Here is a 24,327-nt window from a genome sequence, read left to right as displayed (position 1 = left end):
CACCCCCCAAAAACAGACGAAGAAGTAACAACTCACCTTTCCAATGATGCTTCCCACTTCCTGTGGAGCAGAAAACGGAGCTGAGATAAATCCAGATCGATGCTGGTTTTATTCTGCATTACTAAAGTTTAATGGGTAAAAAGTCATTTTAAGACTTTCATCGTCAAGCTTTACACCTAAACAAAGTTCAATATTTGTTGATCATTTAATCCTGTTTAGCCTAAACAAAGACGTATCGATCGATGTGACGGTCTTCATTTGGTTCATCTATCAAAGATAATTCAGACTAACTCAGCAAACTAGGAAATAATTCATTATTTTAAAATCTAATTTGAATTTAACTAGTTAGTAAATAATAAATAGTAATTATTATTATTTAATTTATAATAATAATGCTGTTAATTTTTATAATTGTGTTAATATCAAACCTCCTGCTTATCATTTTGGTTGTTCAACATTATTTAGTGTCGGTTTGCTGCACTTGTTCATTTCTTTAACATTTGGTTTTAAATTGTCTTATAACGTCTTAAATTTACCTCTCATATATCTGTAGACATCCTGCTCAAGGAATGTCATGATAATGGAATGTACCACTGTTATGTTACACGTACTGTGAAGTATTTGTAAGAATAATGTACGTTACGCACTCGAGGTAGAGGTACGCACTCGAGGTAGAGGTACACACTCGAGGTAGAGGTACGCACTCGAGGTAGAGGTACGCACTCCAGGTAGAGGTACACACTCGAGGTAGAGGTACGCACTCGAGGTAGAGGTACGCACTCAAGGTAGAGGTACGCACTCGAGGTAGAGGTACACACTCGAGGTAGAGGTACGCACTCGAGCTGTTAGAAAGTTGCCAGTTTGGTTCCTCACTGACTTGTTTTAATCATAGCATCATAGCAGAAGGATATCAACAGTTCTGTCCTCATTCATGTTCGTCTGTAAGGTGTTGATTCTTCATCTTCATACCTTTCCATGCATGAGGAGACGGAGCGTCAGTGTGACCGCCATGGCACCGTCTCCAAACTCCGGTTGGCAGCTCATGGCAGAGGTGGTGGTGAGGTGTATGGAGGTGTGGGTGGACTCTGCTGTTAGGAGACGCATGAAGGTTCCGGCCCGAGGCGTACGGAGCGATCTGGAACACCGCAGGAGCTCTTCTGAGCACTCAGTCAGAGATGTCTGGAGGTATGGGACGGCGTGGAGAGGCGGGATTTGGAGCGGGACAGTGGAGGCAAGAAGTGAAGAAAAACCTTCTGTCTCTCTGATCTGTGGACAGAAGAGGAAAAACAAACGTGTCAGAAGTGAAAACTTGATCTAATGAACATTCCTCCTCATAAAAGGTCGTCACATGAACCTAACGTTGGATTCTTGGGTCCTGAACACTGAGACGTGTCTCTTTGAACATGAAACGCTCGACTAATAAAACTGATTTTACTGTAAACTCATCAGCATATCATAACTGTATCAGGAAGGATTGGTTCTTGAAAGTTGCACACATTTCTGACATCTGGGTGACTCCGATGTCCTTATCCCAGCTCTCAAAGCATTTGTCCCAACTGCCCTCATGGAGACACATGGGGAATCTGAGGGCGATAAGGGAGTTCATGACATGGATGAATCTGGAGCTGAAGGGAACCAAATCTTTGTTTGTTGGTCCAAAGTCGTGTGCAGAATCTGTGTTTACTATGAATAGATGAATAAACAGATGATCCTGGCAGATATAAAAATAGATAAATGAAGCCAGATGTATCAGACGGAACTGGAGGAACTTCAAAAGAGGAGCAGTGACTGTTCATAGGAAGAGAAGACACTTGAAGAGATAAAGGAGCGTCTGCTTTTAACGGGTAATTGTCAAAATCTTCTGTCCAACAGCATCTATTTCGGTGTAAAACAGTTTGAATGCAGGGAAACGACTTATTTATGTTGCAATTCTTCTGTAGAATCAGACATTTCAAATTTTCAATGAAATGTTTATTTCTTGTTTATTTTGTTATTTGATGTGTCAAACTATCATCTGGTGCGATTCCAATTAACTATATGCCAAAATATTTAAAAAAAAAAATTTAAGCTAACATGTTTCTAGCATGTGAACAAAGTTTTTAAAGTGTCCATAACATTCTTAAGCCTTTCAGAGTGAACTACATCCACATACATGGTCATGTATTACCTTAGTAATACTAAAAAAGAAAGTAAAACGACTGGATTCCTGAGGCTCCGCCCCCCGCGGCTGCATGTGGGTGCCGCCCATTTCATGACGTCATCAAAGAGCCGGCAGCGTGTCTTTGACAATAAACATCCAATTTTTTTCAAAAATGGATGTCCATTCCATCTATCTGCCCTTAGTGGGCCCGACCATCGCTACACTGGTTCACAACACAAATACACTCGGCGTCTGCGCGACTGGAATGAGCTGGAATTACTGAAGACGCGACACACCTGGAAGATAAACGCTATTCTGCGTCTAAGATGAAGGATTTTGCTGATCACCGTTAGCTCCGTGGAGAAATCAAGTGTTGATGTTAGTCTGGGGGCGGAGCTGTCAGAGCAGACTCTTCCTGAAAGGGGCGGTCTCACTCTGTGACATCAGCACGTGAGGACCTGCTTGTTTCTGTGGGTGTGGGAGGGGCTGCAGGTTTCTAGAGGATTACTCTTGGATGCATGAATGGATCAAAATACTGTTTTAGTGAGGATTGAACAGTATAATACACTTAAAAGTTCTAAAAGTTGTTTTTTCATGATGTGTTCAAATGCTGTAAAATGCTATATTCAAGTTTAATGTTACTGAAGAGTTTTGATTGTCAAGCAGTGGACAAAGTAAAGATGAGAAGAGAAATAAACATTGCTGCAACACTAACAGTCATATCTGCTCTTGCAGGAGCAAACAGAATAAATCAGTTTGTACAGATGTTGTGTTCACATCAACCAGCTGATAGAAGTGTGAAGATGGCTGCGTACTCCGCTCTGCATATGGAACCTGAAGTATGCATTTTTGTTTTCCATGAGTGTCTGCATCTCCCAGCCTCATAAAATATACAGACTCTTAGGAAAAGTAGGTCACAAATGCAATGCAGGCTGTCTGCCATATGAGACATGCAGCTTTTCATGACCATAACTCCCCCAGAGAGACGGTGGGAGGGGCAGACGGCACACATGCACGAGGAGGAAACAGGAATGCTGTTTAATGGAATTAATCAGTTTTTGATTTTGTTATTTGGCAGATAATGTCACAAGTAAATACATTTGTTTCTGAGCTGCGTATGTGTGTGAAGTGCTGTGAGTGCATGTTCTTGGTTGCATGACTTGATGCATTTGGAAGCCAAAGCCTCCATTTACTTCTCCCCTGTGACCTGTGTGGCCACGCAGGAAACTGTGGATGGAATAAATGCAAATACGGAACATATGAATAATTGAAGCTTTCAGATCCGTTAGTATGCAGTTAAAATGCACATGGGGCACTCCACATGTAATTTCTATTGGCTCAGAGGTGAAGTTACCAATTGACACAAAATATTTCCTGTTTTCTAAGTACGTTTTGAACCAGTTTAGTACTGGCCCAGTGAGACCCACCCAGTTTTCCAGTCGTCTGAGTAGTATTGCGTGGTCGACTGTATCAAACGAGATCAAATCAACTAGCATCAAAGAGCACTGACTGACCACAAGTGATTTTGACTTTTCCACCGCCCAGATCCTTACCTGGGAGCAGTAGACTAAGTTGTTCTTGGTTTTTCCTGATAGAAATCCAGCAAATCTTAAACAGAATTCACCGTTCTGGAGTGGCTGTATCATTTTTATAGACATCAGCTCACATAGGGATTGCAGGAGATGAATCTGCTGATAGAAACACAAAACTGGATTCTCAAAAGTTGCATGTTGACTTAGATATGAGACTCAGTAAAGCAGAATTAAAAGTTTGAATCAAAGGGGAATTGACAGAGGTATGAAGGGTGGGAGGAAGAAAGGAAGTGAAAGTGGTTGAATGGGATACAGAGGACGGTGGGGAGTACATCATGACAAAAGTATATTCCTACTCGTCCACAGATATTCTTCTTAAAGATCTGGACCCTTTCAACGAGACAAACAGCTCAGAATTTAGTTTAAAGCCACAAAAGCATTTTTAAGTGAATTAAGTGAAATTTTGTTTTTATGAGTGTCAACATCAGACAGATGTATCGAGTATCATGTAAATAGAAAAGAAAAAAAGACGAGAAGTGAATACTTTCAAACTGAACTGAATCAAAGAACACAGATGCAGGATTACACTGTCAGTAAATGACAGTAAGTCATCGTGTGGAATCTGATTATAACGCGGTCGGCTCACATGGATTCTGAAGAGCAACAGCTGATTTCCAAAAACTAAATGGATTAAGAGCAGAGCCAGCCCCTCACTCCTGAAGCAGATTGGATTAGAACGGCAGACGGACGGCTAAAATGATCTCCAGCAGTCAGTGGTCTCCAGCCCTCCTCAGGCCTGGACCGCCTAAGAGTGGATCTTTTTACTGTTCATGAGTAGTAAGGTTTGTAAGAGTTTCGTTTGATTTATCATTAATAGAAATATCCTGAGTGTTAATTAAAATACGTTCAGACAAACATACTAAATCTTGAAAGAACAAAAACCTTCTGCTGGACTTTCACTTTCAGCTATGCTACCGTTACGCCAAGAGTTCAAGAAGTAAAATCAAAATAAAGTGTTGAACTCTGTACACAGTGACAAACTACTTTGTTGTTCTTGTTTGTTTTTTTGTTGTCTTCCTTTGCACAGTTTAGTCCAGTTCTGACAATTTCTTCAAATGTTTATACCCCTTCTTGTATAGTTTTCCCTCATAATGGTCCAAAGACACACGCTGTAAGTGCAGTGTGATGATGTGAAGAAAAGCAATTCATGGCCGTTCCTGATGGGAACTCCAGATCTTCTAGAAATCCGGCTCTTCCGGCTCCTAAACGGCTCTTCGAATGTCAAACCAGTTTTTTTATTCACACAAGTGTCCTTTTCTCAGCTTCTGCTCAGTTTTAGGTTTTTTTCTGTCCCAGGTTCATGTGATTGGTTCCCATCTGTCTTACCTGTTCACCTCTGCACGTATACTGTCGTTTCAGCTCACTCCAGTGCTATTTTTGTTTGCTCTGTTCTTGCAGCAGTTTGGGTCTCTGAAAGGTTTCCTGGAGTTTTTCTCCAAGTTGAATTTTTGTTCTTTTCATTTTTTGCTATCTCACCTGCTGGAGATTATTGTTTTTTGTTGGAATTGTTTTGTGGATTTCTTGATTCATTGGACTGCTCATATCCCGATGGAGTCGAGAAGACCTCGCTGTGTGGAACTTTTCCTCTGGAGGATCTCAATCCACTTTGGAATCTCATGCTGTGAGGAGTTTGAAGGCCTTTTGATCACACTAAAGCTTTTATTCTCATCAAAGTTTGCTTTTAAAGATTAAATGATTGATTTGGATCATTTGCAGATTGTCTACCAGAGTTAGCAATAATTGTTTCGAGCAGTGGTGAAACCTTTAATACTCTGTAATGCATCAAAGCGACTGAGAAATCCATTCATCCATCCATCCATCCATCCATTTTCTTGTCCGCTTCGTCCCTTTCGGGGTCGCGGGGTGCCGGAGCCTATCCCAGCTACTGAAGGGCGAAGGTGGGGTACACCCTGGACAGGTCTCCAGTCTGTCGCAGGGCCTCAATCACACACACATCCACTCTCACATTCACACCTAGGGGCAATTTAGAGTCCCCAATGAACCTATGAAGCATGTTTTTGGACGGTGGGAGGAAGCCGGAGTCCCCGGTGAAAACCCACGCATGCACGGGGAGAACATGCAAACTCCACACAGAAAGGTCCCAGCCGGGAGTCGAACCGGGGCCTTCTCGCTGTGAGGCAAGAGCGCTAACCACTGTGCCACCGTGCAGCCCTCGCGACTGAGAAAAACTGTAAAAATGTTTATTAGCTGTCTTGTGAGAACCGAGGATCAGCCAGCACTGTTTTTAGTTGGTTTTGTAGCTTTGTTGAAAGTATTGCCAAATAAAAATGAAAATACTGAGAATAACAATAATTATTCAAGCTTCTACAGTGACTGAAGGGGAAAAACCAAATGAGAGGTGAACGTTAAGGGGATAGTTGATGTAATACACAGAGAGGCTCGTGGGGACCAACAGTCAGGAAGTAATGCTCTCTTTATTGAATCAGATGCTCTACAAACCAGAGCGGTCATTATCCAGCTGAGATACAGACCACTGACATGTGTAGAGATGGACATAGTGCCTGTGACATCACCCACAGAAAAGGCCTCACCTCCAGTTCCAACCAAATGAAGTCATTTCAGTTCTGCAGCACGGACTTCGTCATGCTGGAACCAGACGACGTTTGAAAGCAGTGATTGTCAGAGTCAATCGGAGGCATCATCTCCACGGCAACCACTCTCATTAATCAGGAGTGAGCATGTTGGGAAGCCACACCCCTTCCACTGAAGCCGGGCTGGGGGAGAATCTGTCAATCAAAGGTTTGAGCCAATGAGTGACTTTAACTTTGGAGCGAGTCAGCCGTAGGGCTCTGAAGGATTAGCTGTCGACTAATCAGCAATAAAAGAAATAGTCACTGCTAATTTGTTTTTTCTACTCTTCCTTGCCATCATTTTAAACTATTATAATAACCAGCGGTCACGTCTTTGGGATTGCAAAGCACGACAAGAACCTTTGGAGGCGGTATCGCCCCATGTCAACCATAGAAGAAGAAGACGGACACAAACGAACATGGTGTGTTTAAGAACGCGCTCTACGCGGTTTTATGAACACGCCAGTGGTGTTCAAGCCGGACGAGCGTCAGACGAGCAGGCAGCTACATGCAGAAGATTCTTCTTCTGTGCATTTACTGTTCGTCAGCCCTCGTCCGCCTCCTCCAATAGGACGAGGCTCCAGGCCTGAAGTCAGAGCGGAGCAAATCCCACAGATCCTGATCCAGACCTTCAGTTTTCACAGCTCTGATCCAATAAACGTTTGTTCGGAACAAACCGGAAGGATTCATGTCTCCTTTGTGATCATGTTTGGTTGGTATCTCCGTGTTTTGGAGCGGACGCCACCCTCACGTCACTAAATCAGAGTCCCAGTGCTGCGTTGCTGTGATTCAGCGAGAAAATGTTCAACCGGTTGAACTGTCAGCGTGGGATCGACGAACGTCTGCAGCGATGGGCGGTCACGGGCGTTCCAGATGCAGGAACCCAAAATTCTGTAGACTGTGGAGGCGGAGCTCAGCAGAGACGCTGCAGCGCGTACAAAGAGAATCTTTGAGGTGTTTTTAAAGGAATGAGAGCTCTGTTAGGGTGGAGGTAAGACATGGTTGGAGCGCTGCACCCTGGCTACCACTGCAGAATATTGTAATGTTCACCAATTACCATAAAGTAAAACCTATGGTCATAAAATATTCATTCATTCATTCATTTTCTTGACCGCTTCTTCCCTTTTAGGGTCGCGGGGGTGCTGGAGCCTATCCCGGCTGCTGATGGGCGAAGGCGGGGTTCACCTGGACAGGTCTCCAGTCTGTCGCAGGGCATAAAATATTGTTTTAACTGTTTAATCCTGATTTACAGCAGGATCAGGAACCCTACAGCTGCTGAGCCAATCATGTTCTTTTTTTGTGTTAGCGTGTAGCTCAGGTTTCTGCAACCTTTATGATCAAAAGAGCCATTTTACACCTTCTTCTACCAAAACAAAACTGTTGGGAGCCACAAAAGATAACAGAGCTTGTAAACTTTTAAATGTTTTCATCTTTTATTTTTTAACCTGTTACAACCACTGAATGTAACAACAGTGCCGTGTGCGTTTACAGGCATATCTTTAAATAAATCAAACTGTGAACAAAGGCCAATTTAAGTCCTTCCAATATATTTGTAAAAGTAAAATAAAAACTACTCCACTTTAATATAAATACAAAATTAACTGCAGCTTAACAACTTTAAAATAAATCTAAAATACGGAGCGTCTTTGACCAGCACATGTCAGTGTTTTCTGATTCTCTTTGAGTTTCCTGCTCAGCCTACAATAATCAAAAGATTTAAACATAAAACTATATCCTCTGATCAGACTGTGAAATTTCACATTTTTTATATATGTGTTGAACGCTATTGTTCTTCCTGTTTAATGGGACTTCAGAGCCTGGAGTTCCCTGCAGATGTTCCCATGTCAGGGCAGTAAGATGTTCATCTTCATACAGGACTGGAGGCTCTCATCCGTCAGCGGTATTTGGACTTCATGAAGTTCATGCTTGAAAAAACGTTCTCGCATAAGTATGTGGAGCCAAAGGTGGACAGTACTCCAAATGCTTCATTGTTCATGTTCACATGTGTGTCAGGAATGGTTCTCCATGTTTCAGAGATGAGTTTGTCGGGGTGTGGGAGTTCGTCCACATCACTCCATTTGTGCTCTTTAGCGTGAACAGCCTTCTGACGGGCGAGATCTTCAAGCTCAGCCAGTTCAGGTTCTACATCAGGCGTACTGGTTCTGGTGAATGCAGCTGTGTTCAGAAGGGATGGATCGATGTCCAGCGGTGTGACAGGGAGAGTGGGTTTGTCCTTTGTGAAATCACTGAATCTCTCTCCAAATGCAGCTTGCATTGTGAAAATAATCGTAATCTATCTGATTGTTCCCTTTTTGAACGCTCTTAGGGAGGGGAAGTGAAAGAGCGCACCTTTGGGCGCATCTCAAACACCGTCATCTGTTGTGCATCTGCAGGGCCGAGCTTCCCTTTCCTTGGAGATTTTTATTCAGCGTGTTCAAGAGGCTTGTCCTGTCTACCATGAAGTAAAACTCTCCCAGCCACCTGCAGTCTTCCAGTCCAGGATAACTGAAGCCTTTGCTCTCCAGGAAGGTTTTCACGAGCTCCAGCAGCGAAGCGTTTCAGCTCCTGTCCCTGGACAACCACCGGGCTCTGTTGTGCAGCAGATCAGAATATTCGTTGTCAACTTCTTCTAACGACGAACAAAACTGACGGTGGCTTAGCCGGTTTGCAGTTATTTTGTTCACCATCTTGATGACGAGATTCATCACTTCTGTTCGCGCACAGCGCTTCCTGGTGGAGGATGCAGTGAAACGCCATCAGCTCTCGATCCAGCGACTTCTGAAGTAAATTCACTTTGCCCTTCGGTGCCCCTCTCATACTGGGTGCCCCATCAGTCGACACAGAAACCAGGTGAGAGGTCTTTACTCCTTTCGCTTCGAGACAACCCACAACAGCTTCCCAAATGTCCTTCCCCGTGTTTGGCTCTTTAGCGGTATGAGTTCTTCCTGCGGCCCATCGGAGTTGACACATGTGCATAACAGAGCTGCTCAACATCGTTTACGTCACTGAGCTCATCACGAGCTATTGAAAATGTGATGTTTTCTGCCATTTTAATGGTCCTGTCCTTGACGGTCTTTGCAGAGAGACGCATTTCTTTAATTTTCTGAACAATTTCCTGCTTGTTTTTAAAGTTGGAGAATAGATGATCTGATATTTTTATGAACGAGTCTTTCATATGTGAACGGCTTCCCCCTCTTTACAATCTGGGCTGATTGGAGAGCTAATCCACTTCTTGAACGACAGTTTCCTCTCTTCAGCTTTTCGTAGCAGTTCCGAAACTGCTTTCTTTCGCTCATCTTCGGTTGGGTGCTTGTTTCCGAAGTGTCTTTCAACATTACATTTCTTGCTGTTCGATATCTTCTCGCCACATGTTAAGCATGAAGGGAAGCCAGCGTCATTTTGGCGTCAAAGGCAAGTGAATACGTCCACGCTGAATTATTCTCTATTTTCTTCTGAAACTTTTCTTTTTTGGCATTTTTCATGTTTAAGCCATAGCACGGTTCGCACACTTCAGAGGCCGCCAGAAGTAAAGGCGAAGGCCGATGAGGTTTTGTGACTGACGTATATTTTCACTGACATTAGAAATTTAAAAATGTTACTTTAGATGGCTTCAACTCAAACTCCAAGATAACTGTCCTACTAAATAAACTAATAATATTAATAAAAAATAATTAAGAAATACCATGATTGAGCCCCCCCGACCCCACCCCCTCAATACTTTAAGGGAGCCGCTACAAAGAGAGTGAAGAGCTGCAGGTTGCCGACCCTGGTAACGTTTATCTGGGACCTTAAACTTGCATCTTTTATGAGGTGAAATAGAAATTCCTGAATTATAAATGTTAAATTTCCCTTTCTGTGAACGCACCACACACCGAGCATTAGCTGTACCGCACATGACGTGAACCTCCACAGACTGAGTACCAGCACTAACACCTTTTGTAAAAAGAAAATTGCATCTCATGTAAACAACAACGTTGACTAATCAATTAATCGAAAAATAACAGCAGACTACTGAAATGGTCGTTAGACAGGGGAGCTGAAAAACTGTGCTGTAAGTCTACATCCACACTCAGTTACTTATGAGCTCCCTCCACTGAAGATGGAGTCCACATGACCAGAGCTCATGCACTCCGACAGACAAAGCACTTCTTGGTAGAGCGCTAAGCCAAAGCAAATGTAAGTCTGCATGATTTGGCTGTGCACACTGATGACCCAAATCTGTCTGGTTTCCATTTCTGCTCTTCCTCACATGCAGACGCTCCACTCTAGTTCTTTTTATGCACTATTTGGTATTTCAGTTGAGATTCAAAGCAAAGAGAAATTCATAGAAAAGCCATGATCGTAAAGGGGACTGAAATGTACAGAGACATGCAGTTCACCTGAGATAAAAGGTGAGATGAATCAAAACAGAAAAAAGGAAAAGAAAACTGACAAAAACTCAGAACAAAAGCAAACTATGAGGTCCAACTTCACTTATCATAAAAAGATCAACAGAGGAAGTTGACCCACATGAGTGATGCTGTTTAGACTGTTAACCTTTGACTGTCTGCACAACCATCAGGTTCAAACCTCAAGAAACAACACGTTCTCATCCATACACCATCACATCAGGACCCTCCGCATCACTTTTGGATGTTCTGGGTGTCACCAACTCGTAGTTTTTTGACGTGCTGGCTGTTTGTAAAATCAAGGGTCCGAAACCCTCAGGACATGGTACCGGGTGCAGTACCAGTACCCTAACCTTAACCTGGTACTGGTTTGGGTCCAGTTTGCGCCCACTACCAGGAGCAGTACTGGTTTGGGTCCAGTACCACATCTGAGCTAGTGTTGGGTTAGGGTAGTCCAGTACCACTACGGGTCGCAGTACTGGCTGGTTCTGGTTTGTGGCCCTGAGGTTGGAGACCCATGATTTATTGGGAACAACCAGTACGTCAAAAAATGACGAGTTGGGGACACCCAAAACGACAAAAAGAGACACGGAGGGTCCCTAACCAAACGTCAATGTGTGAGTTTGGAGTGAAAATCTGTTGCTAGAAAGGAGGAGCTAAGCAGGAACCCAAAGTTTTCTCAGAACTCTTGTGTACTTGGGACTGAGGGCTGACCAGACGCCACAACAGTCAATTATGGGGATTCAGGACAAAGGTGAAGCTAGTGAGCATCACTTGAACTAGTTCAAAGAACTGAAACCAACCGCTGCTTTCAGGGAAATTACCAACCAAACATGTATCATGTCAAAACTATTTAAAGGGTCCATCATGTAAATACACTTTTTGAGTTTTTAAGTGTATAATAATGTTTATTCCTCACTATAAACAACCCCACAGTGGTTTTTAGACCCTGAGCACCAGCCCCTTCCAAACCACGAAAATGAGTGAGTTCTCACAAGATGACGTAGACAAGTGAGAACAGCCCCCTCCAGGAAGAGGGTCCAGTACCACAGCTGACACACACTTTCTCTGTGAAGCTCTCAGGGATCAGAGAAACACTTCTGTTTTATATGAACAATACTGTAAATCTTCTGATTGTGTCCCGTCTCTTAATGTCCGTGTCTCCAATGTCCCCCGGGGCTAACAGGTGTCCATTAGTGTTAGACGCTGGTCTGTAATCGTGGCGGGGGCCCTTTAAAATCCTACACACACCCCTGTGTCGAGGACAGTCATGCCGGGTCATGATTGAGGGTCCTGCAGTATCTCAGCTGTTCCTGCTCTGAGATGTCTGAGGTCTCTCCAGGATCTGCTGTAGCCACTCCTCCAGTTTGGAGGTTACAGCCCCGAGTGCTCCAGTTACCACGGACACCACTGTCACTTTCACCTTCCGAGCTTCCTCCAGTTCCTCTCTGGTATTTCTCCAGTTTCTCATGTTCAGCTCAGTGGATACAGTGCAGGACTGGCACATGTGAAATCAGGGTTGGGGGGGGGGGGGGTGCAATGACCAATTGACATGATCCAGTGTGGCACCTTGAGCACAGCCCTTCCCATGACTGCCAACCTCATAACCTACGAGAGACAATGAAACACGCCTCTTAGTCATCACCCGGCCAAACCGGGTCAGCGTCAGGTACTGGAGAAGCAGAGGTCCAGATGGACCGTGATGGACCGCGGACTACTGGAACCAGATAGAAAGGACTGTGAATCTTGTGAAGTGATATATTTATATGTTCCAGATGAGATTATTGAAGGCCTGTTGGAATGGGCAGTGATGACACAAATATATGACATTTGCACAAAGCCTTCTCAACCAACCAAACTGATCAACATTCTTTCATTTTATTTTTCTGTAAATATTAATTTATAAAGTTTTGTACAGTAAAATAAACGAAAGAATGATGTTTTTTTTTCTCTGATCTCTAATAAAAACTGAGTCTTTGACCTGAGAAGTCTGAAGGACAATAGGAGGATCCCTCATGACCGCCATGAGCCAAAGTGTTGAATTACTCCCATCAGCACCAGCATCCTCATGTCAATACAATTGTTGGTCTATTTTTTCTTCTGTCATATATTTTTCAGTCAATTTCCTAAATAGTGATGTATCAATTGTTATTTTCTGCTACACTCATTCTAGTTCATCCTCTAGTTAAACTCACTTCTGTTCTGCTTTCTCTTGACTTTTTACTTTTGCTTCATCTTTCAACACTACAAGCTAATGCTTCCAATGTCTGTGTGGATCCGTTCTTCTCCTCCGCTGAGATATCTGATCTGTACTGTAAGGACTCTGAGAGGAAACCAGAGATGGAGGCTGGAGAACAGATCGATAGCTTTTAACTGGAAGCTGGCCTCACTTCAGATTACACTTCTCTCTCAGACTCACATTCAAATCACAAAAACAACTCACATTTACCATCTGTTATTCTTATTTTGTGGTTATAGAGACTATGATTGACATAGTAAATGCTTTATCAATGGTAGATGTTTTATTAGGGTCTATATTTATTGCAATAATTTTGATGAATTCATTAAAAACAAATTAGCATTAAAAAAGTGTGTTAATCTATTTTTTTATTCTATGACATTGTTTATTATGTAAGACAGAGGTGTCAAACTCACTCAGGGGCCAAAATCCAGAACACACCTGAGGTCGCGGCCGAACAGGATAAACATGTATGGAACACTCTAAAACTACATTTTTAAAACTTTAAAAACATGACTTTATAACACAAGTGTGAATAAAAACAGGCAGGAATATTATTCCAGAATACATTAACTGAAACCTTAAATAACATTAAATATTTTATGTAATTTTATATGGAAAAATTAAACCTCTAAATATCCCAAAAGATTTTGATCTCCATGTAATAAATCCTGGAAGATGGAGGACAGCAGACCTCAGCCAGTGGTGACCAGTCCAGAGAAAATCCACCACCGTCTTCTGAATTGCTAAGATGAAACTTGAAGGAGACAGCAGCACTATCAGTCGGTGCCAGAGCATTGAGGCAACCAAATTATTGCCAGCAAGAGTTTGACCCCGGTAGGAAAGCTGTGGTAGCAGGTATATCCATTTAGACAGTCTGGAACACACTCGCTCCATGACATCCTCCCAATTCTGGTTTTGGTAATCATACGTGCACAAAAACACTCCCAAAAAGATGATACCTTCAGTGACGCAAGCAAGGTCTCCTGGTAAAATGGCAAAGTCGTGTTCACCCCGTGCCCCAAACACAGAGCAGTGCTCTTCTCCCAAGAGACTTTAGCCAAAGATGCTTTCTGGTATACACTCAGACAGTCTTTCTGATGGCACACAAAAACTGAGATGTCATCGGCATAAAAAGATAGTCGGCCGGTGAGGGAGCCTGGGCAGCATGAACCCCGTCAGCTTAGACTGCACCTTAATGAGCAAAGGTTCAATGGCAATGGTGTAAAGATGACCTGAAGGAGGACATCCCTGTCGAATGCCTCTCTGAACCATCACAGGACAACTTGACCTCCTACTGACCTTAACCAAACCAAAAGTCTGTCTGTACAAAAGAGAAATAAAAGCCTCCCTCAAACCAAAAGCTTACAGAGTGGAAAATAAACAAGAGAGATCAACTCAGTCGAAAGCTTTTTCCTGATCCAGAGAGATCAACCCAACATTAACACCGTGGGACTTACAACTATCAACAAATCAGGGACAACAAAAAGGTTATCCATGATGGTGCGATCTGGCACACTATAGGATTGATCACTGTGAATAATTTGATCAACAAACTTCTTCCAACTATTGGGTACAACTTTTGAGAGCACCTTATGGTCCGTTCATAGTAAGTGGTCTCCAGTGTTTGAGAAGAGTCAAATCTCCTTTTTTAGGCAGGAGAGAAAGAACAGCGTGACGACACCAAGAAGGCAGCACGCCACTCCTCAAACAATCACGCACCGCCTCCAGAAATCCAACCGTCCCACCCTGGAGACTTCCCGGGCTTCATCTGACGTACAGCTGCCGTTAGCTCGTCCAGCGTGGTTGGATTCGGATACCATTTTTTTTATTTTACGCATCATTTTCTTTCGTTATTTCAGGTTCCAACACATTGAAATGGAGGTTTTTGCCTTCAGTGCCTTTCACTGTCTCTAAGTGTTAGCTGCAGGTCTGTTTGTTTGCTTCCAGGTATCATCTTTGATCAACACAGTGAATGCATAAGACAATATATCACAAACAATCCAGTTTAATTCACTTTAAATTCAACTCAATAGAAGACTGAAGAAACAGCTTCCATGAGTTCTGGTTCTGTTTTCCTTTGAACGTTTTCTATGTTTGCATTGACTAAGACGATAAAAACATCCTTCTTCTAGACGTATGTGGTCAGTAGAAATGTATCAACGCTTCATGATGAACAGAATCCAGATCCCAACAGCTAGATTACAATTCAAAGCTTCAATTCAAATGACAGGGATTCTGAAAATAGCTTAGACCTTATTGAATATTTCAGAAACTCTGGGGGAGGGGGGAGGGGAGAGATAAAAATAGAAATAAAACCAGCTCTGAAGTAAAACAGCACAATGAGGTGATCCTTCACTTTGTTATTTCATCAAAGCTTCTTGATCTGTCCTCAGTTTTCTTCTTATTCCAAACTCTCTCCACTGCTTTGACTTCTAGAGAAACTAAGACTCAACACAACACACAACACAACACAACACACAACACAACACACAACACAACACACAACAACACACAACAACACAACACAACAACACACAACAACACACAACAACACACCACAACACAACACAACACACAGTCCTCCTCCAGTCACACACAATCTCACCAACACAGTTAATCCTCAGTCACTGCAGCAGGTGAACACCGGCTGTGCAGGTGAAAAATCAAAAAATGTGTTTGAGACAAACTCAATTTTAGGATCCTGGACCACCCGGTAAGGCCAAACGGTTCATGCATGTTTTTCTACGGCAAGCTGCAGGTGTCAGGTTGCAGTTTAGCAGCACGTAAAGGCAGGTAGCAGGCTTGTCCTGCTGAGTTTTAGTCTTGAAGGTGGCGTTTCACAGAAGATTTGGGGATTTTTATGGCAACCATAGATGAGTTTAGACCAGTGTGTCCAAAGTCCAGCCTCGAGGGCCGGCTTCCTGCTGGTTTTTCTGGACATCCTGCCTCATCTTCTACTGATTACCTGGATCAGGTGTGTTTGGCCAATCAGGAGCTTCAATGGCAGATTGATTGGAGAACATACAGGACACCGGCCCTCGAGGCCTGGATTTGGGCACCCCTGGTTTAGATAGATAGATAGATAGATAGATAGATAGATAGATAGATAGATAGATAGATAGATAGATAGATAGATAGATAGATTACTTTATTAATCCCAAAGGAACTTACAAAAATTCCTCCATTGCACCAAACACACACAAGCAGGTTCAAAGTAAATAAAACAAGAAACAGCTATAAACAGGTTAGATTAAAAGCATTAAAATTATGGAGCTGTTAAAAGCAATTAAAAGTGTTAAAATTGCTGTACAAATAAATAAATGAATAAAAATAGTTAGCCGTTCAGACGCCCCCTCTTGCCCCCCCAGCTGCATTGAAAAGTCTTATTGCTCTCGGTGCGAAGGACTTCCTGAGCCTTTCAGTGGAGCGTGGTAGAGAGCGCAGGCGGTTGCTGAAGACGCTCCTTTGGGCGGCGAACAGTCCAAGTAGAGGGTGACCAGTAAAGAACACTGTTTGTAGTGCTGAGCCCCCCCCATCAACCACCAATGAGGTGATTGATTATCATGATTTTGAATCTCTTATTTCCACAATCTAATAGGCTCAGGTGTTTTTGTTGACTGATACTAAATACTTTTATCATCTGCAGGATTTACTGCACTAATTACTTTCAGTGAGATTTCAGTTTCACTTTTACATTTCAGAGAAAAACAGCAGAAAAACATATTTCTTCACTACATAGTGTGAAGGTTCTTTACATATGACTTTCCCTTAAGACTCAATTTGAATTTGAATTCAAACTCAGACTGAGATTACAGGAAGACAGACTGTGAGAGATCCAGAGATCCAAAGATCCAGAGGTCCAGAGGTCCAGAGATCCAGAGATCCAGGGATCCAAAGATCCAGAGATCAAGGGATCCAAAGATCCAGAGATCCAGAGATCCAAAGATTCAAAGATCCAGAGATCCAGGGATCCAAAGATCCAGAGATCCAGGGATCCAAAGATCCAGAGATCCAGAGATCCAAAGATCCAAAGATCCAGAGATCCAGAGATCCAAAGATTCAAAGATCCAGAGATCAAGGGATCCAAAGATCCAGAGATCCAGAGATCCAAAGATTCAAAGATCCAGAGATCCAGAGATCCAGGGATCCAAAGATCCAGAGATCCAGAGATCCAAAGATCCAAAGATCCAGAGATCCAGAGATCCAAAGATCCAAAGATCCAGAGATCCAAAGATCCAGAGGTCCAGGGATCCAGAGATCCATTCCTGGTGTTCATGAATGAATCAACATTTCCATCTTTCTAGGTGAAACATCATCTACAGCACCAACTATTGTTACATCTACAGCTTTAAACAACAACTGGTTGGTGCTGGAATGTATCACTGAAGCTCTTCATCGTGTTTCAAGGACAGTCAGCCTCTTTATGCTTTAATCTGTAAGTCCAACAGACATGGAAGTCAGTAAGAATCCGTCCCTCTCCACAGCGATCCATCAGCTCCTTAATGTTGGTGCAGGTCTGGCTCTCATCAGTAACCGCCCTCCTACGTTTGCCTTTCAGGATCCAGAGAATGCATTAGCTGATTACAGAGAGCAGGAGGATGAAGCCTCGCCGCTCCGTGGAACTCCTCTGAGCCGTAGTTCTGTGGTTTGGTTTTCTGTCTTTACTCTGGCTTTCATGTTTAAGGGGAAAACATCGAGTCCGATCTCATTTCTCAAAGCTTTGTATCATTATTTTCTCTTAATCACCAGGAGAGATTTATTTGATCCACTTCCAGAACCGCCTGCATCTGTAGTTACACTGAAGGTCTGAATTTTAAAACCTGAAAAGGAACGTGCTCATCTCCCTGTGAACACACTTGAGCATGTTTCAAACATTGTGAAGTTTCAGGTGTTGTGAGATCTGTTCTCGATGTTTGAAGCTCGATTCCTTGGCTACAGATCTTATTGTCCAACTCGTCTCTCTGAATAATCCACAGATTTAACTGGATGTATTATTCTCCCTTCTGTGCGGTCATAATATGATACGGCCACGAATGCAGAGAAGGCCTGGAGGCAGAAGGACAAGTCGAAACTTATTTACCAAAAAAATCTCCATCCTACATGGAAAAAGGGGAGAGCTACTAACAAATAACATGACAAGTAAACCTACATGCAAAATGCTCCAGCAGAGAGACGAAACAACGTAAATAACAACTACATGAACTGATGCGCTGCAGCTGTGAACTCCTCCAACAGGAAGTGGGCGGAGCATCAAGGCGGAGCCGCAGCCGACTGCACCAAAACAGGAGAGAGAACAAACAAAGCGAGCAGAAGGTGTCGTGGTGATGTGCGGTGGTTTCTGGAGTTCCTGTTTTACAGTAACAGGATTAAAGGAGAAAATGTTTGAAGATGGAGAACGGTCCAGGAAGTTCTACTGCTGTGGAGATTCAGACTCTATTCTCACATGTGATGCTGACTCTACTGATCACCTCCTCCAGTGGTTAATGGGAACTGGATCCAAACGATGTCTAACACAATGTAAACATGAAGATAGTAGGTGATGAGAAAATGTCTCCAGTTAGAAACTGTGGCCCAAGAAAGAAAAATCTCTTGCAAAATTTACTTTAAAAGGTTTGAGATTTGAAACAAGTAATCTTTACCTAATACTTCCCAAAACACGGACTGGGATGGATCCATCCGTCAGTGTTCGACCCACTGTGGGTAGAGGGGGGATCTCACGATCTGCTCCAGCCAAATCAGGCCAGAGCCTTCGCTGTCACTTCCTGATACGTCTGCCGCCATAATGCAACCGGTCGCCGCCCCTCGACGGCGATTCGTCTGAGTCACGTTTTTAGAGGAAACATCCAATCATGAGTGACTTTGTTCTGGCTTGTTTGAAGGCCACACCCCTCCCACTGAAAGTGGATTGGGGGAATCTGTCAATCAAACATTGGAGGCGGGGCCAGCAGGAGCCACATGCTTTTACTGAGGCCTCTGATTGGTCAGTTTATAACCTCAATAAAGAAAAATACATTTTCAAAAAAAGAGGATGATAAAGAACGTGTTCAGAAGGAAACATCAGAGGAAGGATGATTATTCTGATAAATGAAACGACTGAGAAATAACTGTTTCTATGGAAGTCTATGGGACTTTGGGCCTCTTGAAACCTGCGGGGACTTCCTGTTTGGAACACCACAGGGGAGGGGTTCCTTGGTCCAGTTCCTACTTATACAGTCAATGGGAGAAGCTGTTATCACTCAGAGCCGCTCCATGTCTGCTCATGAAGAGACATGGGTTTGGTCCAGCACTGAAGGTAAACGAATTCTCTAGAACCAAACGGTTGAATTCAGAACTTTAAATATTGTTCAGCTTTAACTTATTTTTGTTGAGCTCAAGCTCCTCCTATAAGATCGGGGTGCAACAGCAAAGAAAAGCCAAAATCTGCAGCTGAAGGATGTAATCAACGTGATCCTGTCAGAGAAAAGACGTTTTCTACCAGATCTGAACCAGAATGTCAACGCAGAACTCTGAAAAACATTTCAGGTTTTGTTCTTAAATGACCCAAAACAACAAAGATGTTTATGTTGTTTATGCTTTAATGTTGCTGCTGAACTTAAGGTTCTTCAAAAAAGGTTAAAGTGAGAAACATCTCAATCTTTGTTTGCATCCGTTTTGTTATATTTATCTTCTGTTCTCAGTAAAGGTATAAATGATGAGGATTTCAAACAAATAATTTGTATTTTCATACATCCAGTAAAAAGACAAACATAGCAAAAAATAAAAATTAAAAAGTAAGATTGATGGTTCATGGAATCAGATCGGATCATCAAAGCATCGATCCGGTTATCTCCTCAAATCCCTGATCTGATCTGATCTTCCTCCTCACGAGACTAGAATCCAGGATCCACGATCCCTATGTTCCAGAGAGCTTCCGGAGCCGCAGCCTGACGCGGGAACTCTTAACTCCCGCTCCGACCCCGCACCTCCGAGGCTGCAGGGGCTTCGGGAGGAGCGGGAGTGGGGGAGGGGGATACGTGCGTGGCGCGAGCCGGCTCTGCGTGAGTCCGCGCTCCGGTTCCAAACGCTCCCGCCGGCCGGTCGAGTCCTCATCGGTCTGCTCTGAGGAAGTTCATCTCAACGTTTAACACCCCGGAGAAACCAGAACCGGAACCAGAACCGCGGCGAACAGAGTCAGAGTCTTACCGTGCACCGGAGGAACGATCAGCCCTCGGTCGGTCTCCGCATCGTCGGGTTCTCTGGAGGAGAGCGGGAACCGGACAGGCTGCTGTTTGCACCGACGAACCCGCCTGTCAGTGACGGGGACGCGCAGAGGGACCGGGAGCGGGAGCGGGAGGAAGGGGGCGGGAGATGGATGGAGGGATGCAGGAAACCAGCATCCCGGTCCTGATGCTGCCGCTGGATCCAGCAGACAGGCGGGAAACATCAGGATACACAGTTAGAGACAGACAGGCGGGAAAATGACACACTTGATCCTCGGAGCCAAGACAGAAGTCAGTCAAATGAAGGTCGTTACCGTGGAGTTGTGACATGAACAACCACGAGGTAAATATCTATGAGGCAAAGCGGATTTTCGGGTATAACCCAAAAGGAAACAACGCCACCCCGGAATGCAGGGTCCGGGGAACCCAAAGGGAAGTCCTGATAAAGGACACGTAGATTTTTTCCCCAAGCAGCCGAGACGTGGTTCCAGTTCAATAAATAGCTTTATTAAAAAAATATAAAACCAATTAAAACAATCAAAGCTAAAAAAAATAAAAGCCCTACTGGGGGAAGGCTACCGGCAGAGCGCTGGGCGTACGAGGGGAGGAAAAAACAGAATAAACAAAAATGGATTGCACCCCACAGTGACATGCACGCACACACGCGTGAAAGGGAATGGACCCACACACAACAAGCCTCCACCGTCGTCGGCCAACACGCTCTGCCAACCACTTCCCTGAAAAGAAAAATAAAACCAGTAAGTAGGGCAACCACGCACACCTTCACACTCACACCTAAACAAAATTTAGTAAAAGTTCTGAAATAAAAAGGAAAAGCAACCGTCCACAAAGTCCAGGGGCGCGCCGGAGGCCTGAAGCCGCTGGGGGGGGGCTCTGCCTTTTATTGGTTCCACCACACCCTTTTGGCAATCCAGAGGATTGCCAACACCTGTGTAGCAGGTGCAGCCCATTTCATCCTGCTACATATATCAGATCAAAAAGAAAAATAACAGAGCAGCTGTTGACTGTACAAGAGAACTGGACCGAGTAAGTGTGATGTCACTCATAGGAAACGGTTTATTTCTAGTTCCAAACAAATTAATTCTGTCGCCATTTTTCCACAATATGAACACAGGAGCCAGACGAGGGTCGTAGGCAGTGATTGGTCAGTTATTTTTATTCGTTTTTTGAGTAAACTCTTTTTCTATTGCAGCTACTGTCACCAATCATGAGTGAGCTTGTTTTAAGGCCACACCCCTTCTACTGAAAGTGGCTCAAGAGAATCTGTCAATCAAACAGTGGAGGCGGGGCCAGCACATCACATGCATTTACTGAGACATCTGATTGGTCAGTTTACAACTTGAATGATTTATGATAAAATATGAAAAATTAGAAATAAGATGTTAAAAAAGGTAACAGAGACAATTCTCTTTTTGTTTACTTACTGTTTTGATTTCATTTCTCGACTGGCGTGTTGCCATCTTGAATAGAGCTGTTTCTGTAACTCACCAACATGATTTTACTCTTCTTTACTCTTATGTCCTTTATATGTGTGTAAATCAGTCAATCAAATCAAATCAAGAATGGTCGTCGTGACCACAGGATGACTGAGTAACAGCTGTTTGTTTCTCTGTTGAAGTCTACTTTGGCTTCTTGGAGTCAGCAGGTACTTCCTGTTTGGAACACCAGGGGGCGGAGTCACTCAGTCCAGTTCTCTACATTCTATCACAGCAAAACGTGGATGATCCTCAATAACACGAGAAACACACAAACTTCTTCTTCTGTTCCAGATAATCTTTTCTTTCAGAATTTCAGTGATGACTCGTTTGAAACACGGCTCCAGACCTGCTGTCATTATTGAAGATAAAGTTCCATCCAGATCCAAACTGTTCCTGGTCTTGTTTAGACCCACTTTCCATTTGAGTGGACCAGAACCAGGACCAGCTTTGGATCATTCTGTGGACCAGCCCGGCTCCTGTGACCTGTGAGGAATAGTTCATGTGGGATCTTCAATCTGAAATATTTGTCATTTTATGTTAATTCCATGGCCAGCAGCGATCTATAGATGTAGAACAAAGTGACTTAATAATGACTTGAATGGCTCAATATTCACAAAAACACAATTCATATATTTCAAAAGGTAAAATGGGATTTTGCGGCTCTGGCTTTGGTTTGGTCAGTAAGAAACTGGACCAAGTGGCTCTTTCAGCATAAGAGGTTGCAGACTCGTGTCATAGACAAAACCAAATATGGTTAAAACTGTTTTGATCCTGTGGACTGGAACTTGAAACTAGTCATTTTAAAATGTGTGCAAATTACAAAAGAATAACTTACAGTCCCAATTCTAGCTTTATATTTTCTTTTGATTTACTGTTTTTTTTACTCATTTGCATTTTCTTAATTTTCTGTTTGCCAGAATTTTTATTTGTGCTTTTATGAAAGAAAATGTAAATGTTTCTCCTGTGAAAACTATAGATTTTTTTCTCCCACAATGAAATTCATTGTTTAATAATTATTTCAGTAGTGTGAATAATTTGAAGAGGTGAAGTTTGTGTGGACATGTACTACGCTCTGGAAACGTGACTCGGTGACTCAAATGTCATTCACTTTGGTGAGGGACTCGTGAAAACTCGAGTCGGAAGAATGAATCGAGTTAACATCACGATTCTCTGGAATGTGAAACCAAAGGAACGAGTGAGGAAAGTGACCTGCTTTACCTTCTCAATCGTTTCTGCTTTTGTTTTTTGTTGGGATCATGTTGTTGGTGGCAGTGTAACCGTGGGAACATTGATGTAATACGATGTAAAGTAAAATATCGAGCTTTTGAAAAGACTTTTAGCAGTTAATGAAAGAATTTCAGTCTTTCCAAAATAGGATTTTTGTAGAGAAAAACTCGTACCAGAGATTTACAAAGAACGTACTCCTTACTAAATGACCTGCAGGTGCTTCCCTCTGCTGGAAGGTTTTAGTACAACAAGTAATTTGAAAAGTGGTGAAAGTTTATTCTCATAAAAATACATTAAAAATGATAATTTCGCCAGGTTTCAGATCATGCTAACTTGTAATGAAAAGATTCTGTCAAACCGCAGTAGAACGTCTGAGGTCCTGATCTAGAGGACTAAGAATAAATCATCAGCTCAATGAAAGTTCATCTGCAAAGAAGATCTTATGTGAGGAAAAAACACTTAATACAATCTTACAGACCATGAGGACATATCTCAAGAAAACTAAGATTAAAATGTTGTTTTTAAGTATTTCTTAATAGAAATTATTATGAATCAGGAGCAGATGAAAACGAGCTGTTAGAAAGCCAGTATGTGATCTAGCTGCTACAATCACCAGACCACCGTCTCCTGCTCTGCTCCATTCTGATGCGTCCACCTGCAGACGAATACATCCATGAACGTCTTTGTGTTCCTGGTCTGAGCTGGAATCTGGATCAGAACTGGACGCTGGGTAGTTCGGATATCCATCCATCCATTTTCTTGACCGCTACATCCCTTTCGGGGTCGCGGGGTGCCGGAGCCTATCCCGGCTACTGATGGGCGAAGGCGGGGTACACCCTGGACAGGTCGCCAGTCTGTCTCAGGGCCTCAATCACACACTCAGTCACACCCACAGTCATACCTAGGGGCAATTTAGAGTCACCAATGAACCTATGAAGCATGTTTTTGGACGGTGGGAGGAAGCCGGAGTCCCCGGTGAAAACCCACGCATGCACGGGGAGAACATGCAAACTCCACACAGAAAGGTCCCAGCCGGGATTCGAACCGGGGCCTTCTCGCTGTGAGGCGAGAGCGCTAACCACTGCGCCACCGTGCAGCCCTAGTTCGGATATCACTTGATGTTTTTGTTGCTCCGCTGCAAAGAAGCGCTAAGCTAGCAGGAAAACATGTCAGCAGGTGGATGATGGGAAAGGGGGAGGTGGCTTATACCGTGCCAATCCGAGCTGCGAAGAGTACCTGGAAACCATACTGAGTAAAAGTACAGATACCTTACAGTAAAATAACTCCATTACAAGTTACAAGTCACTGGTTCCATTAATACTTGAGTAAAAGTAATAAAGTATCAGATTTAAAGAAAACTTAAATATTTTATTCGTATTGAATGTATGCTCAAAGAAGACGACTTCAACATGGGAGTCAATGGGGAGTTGCTCACTCTCACCCTCTCTG

General features: G+C 43.2%; 1 protein-coding gene across 3 annotated transcripts in view; it reads right to left on the bottom strand.

Moving 5' to 3' along the window:
- The window catches only part of LOC112145584 (poly(rC)-binding protein 4), a 49,231-nt gene extending 27,746 nt beyond the window's left edge, over nucleotides 1-21,485 (bottom strand). For all 3 annotated transcript variants that reach the window (XR_004947970.1, XM_024270908.2, XM_024270912.2), the window contains exons 1-3: nucleotides 20,136-21,485; nucleotides 970-1,266; nucleotides 37-60 (exon numbers count right to left, since the gene is read on the bottom strand). Coding sequence is in view for 2 of the 3 variants with exons in the window: in XM_024270908.2 (XP_024126676.1) it covers nucleotides 37-60; nucleotides 970-1,104 (159 nt within the window). In the remaining variant the exon portion in view is untranslated. The remainder of the gene's footprint in view (nucleotides 1-36; nucleotides 61-969; nucleotides 1,267-20,135) is intronic.
- Nucleotides 21,486-24,327: the final 2,842 nt, after the last annotated feature.

Source organism: Oryzias melastigma, linkage group LG5 (assembly GCF_002922805.2).
Source record: "Oryzias melastigma strain HK-1 linkage group LG5, ASM292280v2, whole genome shotgun sequence".
NCBI classification, from domain to species: Eukaryota; Metazoa; Chordata; class Actinopteri; order Beloniformes; family Adrianichthyidae; genus Oryzias; species Oryzias melastigma.
This window is presented reverse-complemented; position numbering and strand designations above follow the sequence as displayed.